General features: G+C 36.0%; 1 protein-coding gene across 1 annotated transcript in view; it reads right to left on the bottom strand.

Moving 5' to 3' along the window:
* Positions 1 to 3,939: 3,939 nt before the first annotated feature.
* Positions 3,940 to 11,433, bottom strand: part of LOC111868509 (HIG1 domain family member 1A, mitochondrial) — an 11,646-nt gene continuing 4,152 nt past the window's right edge. Inside the window, exons 2-3 of the mRNA XM_023859203.2 lie at positions 9,691 to 9,805; positions 3,940 to 6,360 (exon numbers count right to left, since the gene is read on the bottom strand). Coding sequence (XP_023714971.1) covers positions 6,164 to 6,360; positions 9,691 to 9,805 — 312 coding nt within the window. The 3' untranslated portion in view covers positions 3,940 to 6,163. The remainder of the gene's footprint in view (positions 6,361 to 9,690; positions 9,806 to 11,433) is intronic.

The following is an 11,433-nucleotide window of genomic DNA, read 5'->3' on the forward strand; positions in this document are numbered from 1 at the left end:
TCGTCTGCTGTCCAAAAACATAAAAATCAGAATATACAAAACTATAATTTTGCCTGTGGTTCTGTATGGGTGTGAAACTTGGTCTCTGACATTAAGGGAGGAACATAGACTGAGGGTATTTGAGAACAGGGTGTTGGAGAAAACTGCATAATGAGGAGCTTCATAAGTTGTACTCTTTTCCAAGTATAATTAGAATGATCAAGTCAAGAAGGATAAGGTGGGCAGGTCATGTAGCACGAATGGGGGAGAAGAGGAATGGGTATAGGATATTGGTGGGAAAGCCAGAAGGAAAAAGACCACAGGGATGACCACATGAGTAAGTAAGTATGTACAATAAATGAACATCAAAACCATGGAGGAATGTAGTTTTGCAAAGAATGCATTTAAATTATACTTGTATTTGAGATTTGATGTTGTCAAGGCATTGGGCATACACTACATCTTCTACGACGTGATACCATGCTACCTGGTAGCTACCAGACTTCAGGGCATCACTTCCCACAGGACACTATCTTCATGTGTATTTTACTGTTACTATACCTTTCCACTTTTGTTCCTTTGCAATGGTACAGTACTTACAACATGCCGATACCCATTCCAACGAGTACTGTTATTTCTAAATTAGCACAGACCAGAGGGCATCCCTAAAAGTTGCACAAACACAAATGTAATAATGAAATATAATACTCATTGAAAACTATACCAATTTTGTCAAATTTTTAATCCTAAAATATTGTCATCAAAATATACCATATATTGAACAAGTCAGCTCAAGTGGTTATGCTTCTGCTTTCTATTTGGTAGGTGCCTAGTTCAAATTTTGGTCAGGATGTCATATATCCTGATGGGGTTCTGAGGTAAACTCAGAACCTTTGGGCAAATGCTGAGATAGTATCTCAAATATGCCATGACTGCTTCCTTCCACATATTTTCCATTTCATTATTTACTAATCATACTACTGTTTGATGCTAAACAATGTGGCCTGAGCTACTGACAGCATCATAAAATAATCCCCAAATAAATAAATACCATTATCACCATCATACAGGCATACTAATTATGAAGTCCATCCGCAAAATCATGTGATATCAACCAGTATAGGATATTGTCAGGCATCATAATAAAATCACAGCTCTTCATACTTTAAACTGCACATAGTTACCGTGTCATCCCATGGAAAGAATTAACTTCTAAAAACGTGGTCTTTTTTAAAGATATCAAAGGAATTTACAGATTTTCAGAAGAAAATATATTTTTGTAACAACTGAAAATACATCTATTCTTTTGTGCAGCTGTGTGTTCTAAGCACACGCCCACATCCAGACTCCAATCAACCTGTTGAATATGTGCATAAAAAGAACTGTACACTAATAGTCATAAATTCCCAATGCTATTTTAAACAGGAACAAAATCTTATCTGTACTTGAACCCACATAGTTTACAGACAATTCTTGTAAACTGAATAACTTAACATATACAATTTTATAAATAACTTGTGCAAGAACATACAGCAAATACGTGCCCTCATGTGAACAAAAGAAGAAGTGTGCCCAGAAAGTCATGGTGGAGTTCATATTAACTGTAAACAAAAACTCACAGTGACATTCATATTAACAACAGTGAAAGTGCTCGGCAAGAACAACGGAACCTAAGAGACGGACTGAACGATAGAATGAACTTCCCAGTTTATACAGATCTTGTAGCATATTTAATGGCATTATATCAGTCACAGAGGTTCCTTAGCACCACCTAAGACAACATGATGACCAACAGTGTGGCTTACTTCAAGGTATACAGTGTCAGCAGTTCCCTAAAAAGACAGAAGTCATAAAAATTTTGTCTGTATGACAATAACCATTATGAATTGAATTGGTTAGTTCCCAGATACATATTAGCTGTACTGTCATTTGACTTGCCAGGTTAAGTCAGGGAAATTGCTGCTGGCCTTTGCCAACATACTCATTCTTTGTTCCAAGTCACATGGGGCTCATGATCATATTTTACTCTCATGGTTCAGTGAGTGCTGCGGTTCACAACAGATTTTTTTTTTTTCATTTCTTGTCATTCATAATTGCTACAACAACGTATACATTATGCAGCTGAGGCTAATGTAGCATCAAATGAGATGTGCAAATGATTATGAACAGTGAAATAACTGGGATACGAGAGGAAGATGATACAGCCTATTATAATCATTCACTGAGCAATTCCTTGAATATCTCATTAACCAGCCAAGATTCAAACAGGTACCTCCCAATTAAAAATCCCAGTTATACCTGAGCTAACATATTTGAGAATTTAAAGGTAAAATGTGGTGTTATAGTAGTGTTTAAAAAATAATTTATTTTCTTATTCAATATCACAGTTACCTAAACTACTGTTACAGGTGTCTTTATATAAAGCATTCCTTGCCTGTATTCAGGAGCAGGGTTGCCAACAACAGGATAATGAAATATATACTGTAATAAATATTCTACCTGAACTTGTTTTATGCCTGTCCTTTAGTCTTATGAATAGTACACACATGCATCTCACTCTTCTTCTGTCAGTGTGTCCACACATCTTCCTGGTTTTAGAACATGCATCAAATACTGCTCACTGTGGTTGCATAGTGAAATTTAAGATGGTAAACGTTTTGGTTTTTCCAGTTAAGATATAAACACAATAAATCAGACCATCAACACATAATGTAACCATGGTGGCATGAAGGACATAGAGCAAAGTTACTTCTGAAAAAAGGTGTGTAAAATTCTTACCAATTTCAAATTTCACAACTAAGATGGAGTTTGAGAATAATCAGATTATGTGTTGACCAAATCTGATTATATTCAGTGAAACAACATACAATAGTCTCACTGACAAAGCTATGGGTGATGACAAGACACATTACAAATGAGAGGTTTACACCATTACAGAATGTTGATGTCTGTATACAGGTAATACAGTTGAAACTTTTCATACAGGAAGAGTGATCTGAAATGTCTTGAATTTCAAAATACATGCTGTCTAGTAATCTTCTGCCTATTCTGCTTATTACATACTGATCTACTAAATGCTAATACATAACAACAATGCACAAAATTTATGATCTTATTTCAGCAGCATCATCATAGAAGTATTCAATCACAGTTTCACATTAAATTCTCAGCAAATATCAGTGGTAATATCTATGAACAATATTATGTATATGTATATCAGCATATAAATTCACCCTTATTATATACATGTATATACAGAATGCATAACAAATCCAATGTCGGGTAGCACCTATATTTTTAATTATATTTACACATTTGGCCTAATTGAGCTATGACAAATGCCTCTAGTTAAGATCTTTTCAGTTTTCCTGTACCCTGTTTGGACAGAGATGAGAAAGAATCCATTCCTGATGTGGCAGCACACACGAGGCAAGTTTCACTGCTATCAGGGAGAGGATAGTGAGAATGATAGCTACTTGGGGGAGGGAATTCCACTTTAATGTGAATTCAAAACCATAACAGAGGCTTGGTATAAATCAGTCACAAATCCTTTACATTGCTTGAATAATCAGAAAAATCTGTACTGGATCCAACTAATGTCAAACCTCTGGCCTTGGCATGACGGACTAGCACCGTAATCCTTGAACCACCAGGACCCCTATAGGTCTACATGTACAAACTATCCATCCTGTTATAAAGAACTTAAAAGAGTGGATAGGTTTTAATCCACTTTAAAAACACATGCTAAGCAATATATGATATGCTAAGTAGTTACCATTTAAACACTGATTCTAATTATGCAATATTTATAAAACAGCAAAATCAGTTCCTACAGTGGTAACCTTTTGTTAAAACATGGAAATAATTTAGTGCTAAAATACAATTCAATGCATGAAAAATCAGCATAAAATTTCATCTAGTAAAGTCTCCACATTCATTCTGAATGTAAAAAGACTACAATTGACATAAGAGGAGTCTTTATTTATGGTGGTAATAACACATATAAATTAAACAAAATATAATATCACTTATTTGTAATATGATATAAACTGATTAGGTATTGTGACACATTGAAAATTATACTTAAAATTTGTAAAAATATTACATAAATTAAATTACTTGGAATTACAACTACCTGCAAATATTCATATGTTTACATGATCACATATTTTTAGCCTACTTTCCTTATTTTGAAGAAATAAAAGTAGTCTTATTAGATGACCATGCTGTCTGGTTTCATTTAAATGTTATCCCCTTACTTCTGTGGGGGTCCTTGCTTTATGAATCTCGTGTGTAGATGGTGTAGCAACACTCCTGTGACAATGATACCAATTTATTCCTTAAATTATAATGTGAATGGGGTTGCAGACAATAATGAAAATAAAGAAGCTATTTCTAACATCTGTTTGAAGTATACTGAATGCAGAGGCCTGCTTTTTCATGTCCTACATGACAATGAACAAAAGGAAAGAATGAATTTTATTTCGTGGATAAGGATAATTCTCAGTTTATTTTCAATCAGTGTATCACTAATCTCTTCCTCGAAATGTATGCCTACAGTAAGCTTCAATGTGATACAGTTCCTCTGACAGACTGACATGAAGAGTTTATTCCAACTTATGTGGTAAAAGTGTCATGCTTTTATAACAAAAAATATAATACATAATAAATACAGTACACAAACTCTGAAATTCAATCTTTGCTCCTTCCACTTATCTCGGTCTATTTCAAAACAAAAGCTCTATAGCCTCCCATGATGCAACCAGTTTGTACTTTGCAATAACATTAAATTCACATCAGAATATGCTAAACACATCTTGATTATAAAGACCACCCAGTTAATGATATTTAGGCAAAACAGTTACTACATACTGAGACCTGAACAAAACCTATAAACACCCTGGGTGAATGTGAAGTTCTTGAATATTAAAGCAGGAGTGGCTTTCACTGTGGTGTGAAGAAGCAGGAGCTACATAAAACATGCAAGTTCATAAAATTATTCATTATTCCCTAAAATAATTAACTGTTCACCTCAAACTGTTTATAGTGCACATAAGTGTATAGTATATGTAACTGTTGATAAGATTTTAGATGCATTACTGAAAACATGTGAATACCTATTAGCTGCAAATTTCCAACACTGCTTCTCTGGAAGACTGAACTGATGACTTCTGAGGCTGTGTTTAGCAAAGTTTAACAGAAAGTAATTTTGCTCTAGTAAGGGATACAAACTACCAGTTTACATTTTTAAATATGTTTTGATAAATTCTGATGAAAACTGAAAAATGTTCCAGACAAAAATTGTAGCCTTATAACCTCCACACTCTCAAAAAGTCCATATTCCCCTAATATTTCAGATACACAGTAGCAGGTCCTAGTTCAACATTAGATTCCCTTACTTGGCTGCCATCACTGTAAATGTGAACTCTTGCATTCTATGAAAAAGTTAAATAGTTCCGTTCAGTGTGACTGGAACAGAACTATTTAACTTTTTCGTAATATTAGTGTGATGGACCAGAATGAAACAAGTCAAATTCTTGCATTCTATCTTTTCTGGTAAGAATAATTCTTCTGTTACAACAGAGAATCTGCCAGTTGCAGCTGATTTTGGAGTGGAAAGGATTCGTAAAATGAACAGTTCTGCTTCTTCAGTGTGTTGCTTGTGAAATAATGACCATCACACACAAAGCATAACTATCTGTGATGCAATGTAACCCAGAAAAATGTTACAGTACACACAACTTTGCATCAAGTAAATAATCTTGAAACACAATTTCACTTTTATGTTATTTTCTTTTTTCTTTCATTATGAGGGTATTTATAAGACACCAGAAGCTGAATGCTGACTACAACACAACTGCCATGAGAAAGCATATGGCATTATATACAGCACATCTTGGTCACCTCCCCACAGTGGTTGTACTGTATATGTAGATCCAAATCTTATCATTCCTGTCATGTGGCATCCTGACTTTACTTTCAGAGTCTGTGCTACAGCCATGAAAAGTATGGTACACACCTGTGTGGAGGAGAGTAAAGTTAATGTGCATTTGGTCTCAGGCTTGTCAAACATCCACTCAGTTCTCATACAAGAAACTGGCATAAAACATGACCTTGTCACAATGAATGTTCACACTGGTTTACTGATATTTAATAATTCCTGATCTACATCTAAAGAGAAATGTTAATCTTTCTTGACTTCATCTGACTTCAGTACATAGTCCTTGAAGAGACTATAGCCAATACCAGCTGTCAGACATGCGACAACAGTTCCCTGTGCTGCAACTCGGAGCTGCATGAGGAACACGGATGTTGACATAGTGCCTCGGTGTTTAAACTTATATGCACCATACAAGCAAGCCAAAGTTAGTCCTGCAAGTCCTGTGGGAGAACAAAAAAACAACTAATACATGTGTATGATACAAAAGTTGGAGGGGGGAGGGAAAAGACTGTCCATGCATTTTCATTATCAGTCCGTTTTTGTGAGAGAATGTAACTTCTGTGCAAATACATACAATATTAGTTCCTTCAGTTTCATATAAATTTGCCCACTCCTGCCTAAAATGATGAAAATTCTGTAATTTCTACCAATAGGTCCAATAATCAAAGGCACTGTTTTAACCTTTCCCCTACTTACATACCTGCTATTTCATCACTGCATAGCACATACTTATGGAATAGGTTATTGGTGAGGGTGTTGGTGTTAAGATGTTCACATCACTGAATTTTACATTTTGGAAACACTTTTCTGTCCAGTGAATAATCACAATGATAACTTAAAATAATCTTATTTAGTCATTAGTGTACATAATATTTATGTAACTGTTCTTGCATATGGCCAGGTTAAACTTTCATTTCAAATACTGTATGATGCTTAGTATCAGAAAATAACTTGTATTAATGCTGTCACATATTAAAGGCTGTTCAGCTAGAAGCCCAAATCAGAAACCAGATTATGAAGAATGAATCCATTTACCTGGACAGCATGCAGGGAGTTGCCAATAAAAGTTTAAAACAGCCTAATGGACAAGATAACAGAGGAACCACAGCTTCCAATAAAATCATTCCATGTACTGTTATGGTCTTGTATCTGTAGCCATATCTGTGGGGTCTAATGTCTTGCAGCCGTAACCCTGTCCATTTGCTTTTTTGTCACTAATGCAATCACGGCCATGGGTATGAGTACCCAACAGTACCATAACATCACCATAAACAAACGAACTCCATGGCCTGTAGTCCACAAGCGAACTATACTGACCAAGCGACTGCTGCTTGTTGGCGAAGTTAGTGCCAACTTTTGTGGGTAGAGGGTGTTGCGTGGTCAGTGCAACAGATCCCCAGATCTCGGTTTTCTAGACCAGAGCTCCTATTTTTCCATTCAAGTAGCTCCTCAAGTATTTTTCAGCGTAACTTAAAATGCAATGTTGCCACAGGAACGTGTTTACCAAGTCATTGTCTAGAAATGGGTTGCATAACACCTTTGCTTATTTGCCTATTGCATAGCAACAGCTGTACATTAATGTCTCTGCATATTCGCAACTTTGCAAATTCATTTCATAACTTATAAGGACATGGGAAAACCCAGTTGGTGCTCATTTTGCCTTCTCTAGAGCATGGTTTTCAGCCTACTACCTCCTATCCAATGGGTAATGGGGGAATATTCCCCCTGTCCAGGGTGTTTAGCTGACCAGTCACCGCCATCTACTGCCAAGATTATGAAAACATAAAGCTATACCTCCAATTCCCCATACAATTTCAGGGTCTTAATTAAAAGGGAAACTTTGAACTTTTCTAATAAGTGACCCAATTGGTATACATTGAACTATAGTAGGATTCATATCTCTTGATTTCTGTAGCATGGCTGCTGATATTGTACTTGCCAGTAAGAGACATGCTGCATTGTCCAGTTCACTGCTGTGAGTTCCAAAACAGAATATCATGTGTGACTGAACGAACTTTTCGTGAATTCAGAAGAAACACATGCTTAGGCTAAAGGCCACATTTTTTTCTGAATGTGCAGGAGCAAACCCCACATTCTAACCAAAGCAGTTAGCATTTTAGGTTTCCCAAAACTGTTACTGTAACTACGGGGGCACATGATAGCATGATTGGTTGAGGCACTTTGTTATAAGCTGAAACGTCATGGGTTCAATTCCTGATGAGGCCACTGGATTTTTCAATTTACCTAATGCTTCCAGTAGCACTGTGGCCCTGGGGTCAACTCAGCCTCTAACAGAAATGAGTATCAGGAATCTTCCTGGGAGTAGGGGACAAACGTGTAAGGCTGACAACCTCACTGCCATCTGTGAGGCAAATGTCCAGAAAATGTGGCAGCCTCAACATCTCACAACCCTATGGTCTCCATGGCCAGTTACAGCTTTACCTTTTTATTTTTAATGTAATCATTGCTTATATTTATCTGAAATAGTCAGTGATTTTGATATCACTTCTTGGACAATATATTCAGAATACAGGCTATGAATGATTTTGTATTTGACAAAGCACAGTTTTGAGAAGGCCCACTGCATATTTTTAGCTTTCTAAGCGAATTTTGTTCATTTATTCTTATGAAACAGTTCAGCTTTATTCATACACAGTCCATTCAAATATCAGTTTTCTAATGCTGTTACTGCTACACATGCATGTGCAGAACAACAAATTGGTAATGATGCAGCAACTTCCTATTCATTCTCACCAAACACCATATATATATATATATATATATCCTGCAACAGTGTGAGGTCCCAAGGTAAAACTGCATAATGTACTGATGACTACCATTCCTTTATTGATATCATGGTTAAGTACCACCACTGCTCAATGCTGTAACATGTGACCCTGTCACTTCTTGGAAACTACAGGAAAAGAATGTATATAAATTTGATTTGTTTCATTCTGGTCCGTCACACTAATAATATTATGAAAAGTTAAACAGTTCTGTCTAGTGTCACCAGTCACATTAGATAGAACGATTTAACTTTTCATGAATGTATACAAAATTAGCAAATGGAGAGGAATTCCCTGTACTGGATACATTTTCGAATTGCAAACAGGGGTCATGTCATTGCCAATCTGTTCAGTAGGCTGTACTTATGTACTGCATATGTTTGATTAAATATAATGGATAAGACAGAAATCAGAGCTCCCATTGCAGCCAGCCACTGGCACAAAAACTGTAAACAGAAGCCAGCTGTTGTCCATCTCATGATTCTGATGGCAGCAGTATTTGACAAGGCAGCTCAACTTTTAACAACGGTTACTTTTTAATTTTTAAATTATGTAAAAAAACAGATATTATTAACATTTCAAAATTCAAGTATTGTAATTTAATCTATTACATGTGTCCTTAGATATTATGGCTTCAATAAGGTAAAATTCTAACAGGCTGCTACCATGGAAATTGTAACAATAACAACCCAATGCAACTATTCGAAGATGTGCAGTACATAATTGTATCTAATTTTATTTTTTATCTGGTCTGATAGTGAGTGTTATATTTTAATTATAGGTTAACCATGTCAAGAGTGATTATTTACTGTTGACAAATTCTAATCCTTTAGGCATTTGGGCAATAGGATTTCAAGAATGATGTATTTAATGATGTGACTTGTTCAAGTGTTACTGTTGTAGCAATTATGAATGCCAAATAATATGAATAAATGAATGTTGTCATCCCTATATAGTACTGACCACTCTATTATTTACACTTACCAATTGGCATAAATGGGGCTTCCTTTGACTTTCTGGCTAACCGTGATGTCTGAGATTCGTCTGAATAAGTTGTCAGTACTGTGGATTCTGCAACCATCTTGCTGGAGTCGTCAAACTATGAGATGAAACAAAAACCAATCATCAGAAGAATTTCAAAGCTAAAATGAATTTCCAGTTACCAATCACAAAATCATTTACCTCTTCAGACATTCCTAATTATATCTGTGAAAGGCCTGCACAGAATAATTTTAAGAATTAGTGATGTTTTGCGATTTCATTACATTATACAGTCAGAGTCAGAGTTACTTTATGACTGGCGGTTTATACATACATACATATCTATATTATACAACATTGCGTCAGACCACATAGAAAACACACTGCTGTCCATATAGTTGTACGCTTTGCCTAGCAACAGCTATTTACTCGCTGTTGCTAATCAATGATACTTGTGTTGTCACTGTAACATTTGCTTGAATGTGGGCAGTTCCCACACTACCAAGATTCTCAACAATATTTCCAGAAGTATAGTCCTAATGAACACAAAGCCTCAGACCTGGACGGATTCCTTGGATAAACGACCTAAGCTAAAGAAAATGGATATGAGATTTGGCACTTGGAATGTTCAAAGTTTGTATAGGGCAAATTCGCTCAGGGCAGTGACAGAAGAAATCTTAAAATATAAGTTAGATTTAGCGGGAGTACAGGAGGTCAGATGGGATGGAGGTGGCATCGCACCAGCAGGAGACTATACATTTTTCAATGGAAAGGGGAATGAAAATCATGAATTAGGTAGAGGTTCTTTCATACATAAGAAAATCGTATTAGCAATTAAGAGGGTAGAGTCTGTTAGTGATAGGATATCATATACCTGTATAATACTAAAAGGTCGCTTGTGTGATATCATTGTTACGAATGTTCTTGCCCCAACAGAAGATAAAATTGACGAGACGAAGGATAGATTCTATGAAGAACTAGAACATGTATTTGATAAATTCCCGAAGTACCCTATGAAAATTTTGTAAGGAGATTTCAATGCCAAAGTAGGGAAGGAAGACATTTTCAAATCAACGATTGGGAATGAGAGTTTGCATGAAATTAGTAATGATAATGGAGTTATAGTAGTAAACTTTGCCACATCAAAAAATCTTACTGTCAAAAGTACAATGTTCCCACATCATAACATCCATAAATTTACTTGGCCATCTCCTGATGGGAAGATACACAATCAAATTTACCATATTTTGATAGATGGGAGACAGCACTCAAGTATACTTGATGTCCGATCGTTCAGGGCAGCAGATTGTGATACGGACCACTACCTGGTGGTGGCAAAGGTTAGGGAAAGACTGGCAGTGAGCAAACAAACAACACACAGAGTTCATATGGAGAGGTTCAATCTCAAGAAATTTATGAGGTATAGGGTAAAGAGCAGTATTGTGCTGATATCTCAAATAGGTTCGTGGCTTTGGAAAACTTGGAAACTGAGGTGGATGTTAATAAAGCTTGGGAAAGTATTAGAGAGAATATAAACATGTCTGCAAAAGAGAGTCTAGGTTATTATGAACTGAAGAAGCGTAAGCCATGGTTCGATGAAGGATGCTCAAAATTATTAGATCAAAGAAAGCAGGTCAAACTGCAATGGTTACACGATTCAAGTGAGTTAAATGGGAATAATCTGAATAATGTAAGACGTGAAACCAGCAGGCATTTCAGGAACAAAACGAGGGAATATCTGAAAGA

The sequence above is a fragment of the Cryptotermes secundus genome, unplaced genomic scaffold (assembly GCF_002891405.2).
Source record: "Cryptotermes secundus unplaced genomic scaffold, Csec_1.0 scaffold280, whole genome shotgun sequence".
Lineage (NCBI taxonomy): Eukaryota > Metazoa > Arthropoda > Insecta > Blattodea > Kalotermitidae > Cryptotermes > Cryptotermes secundus.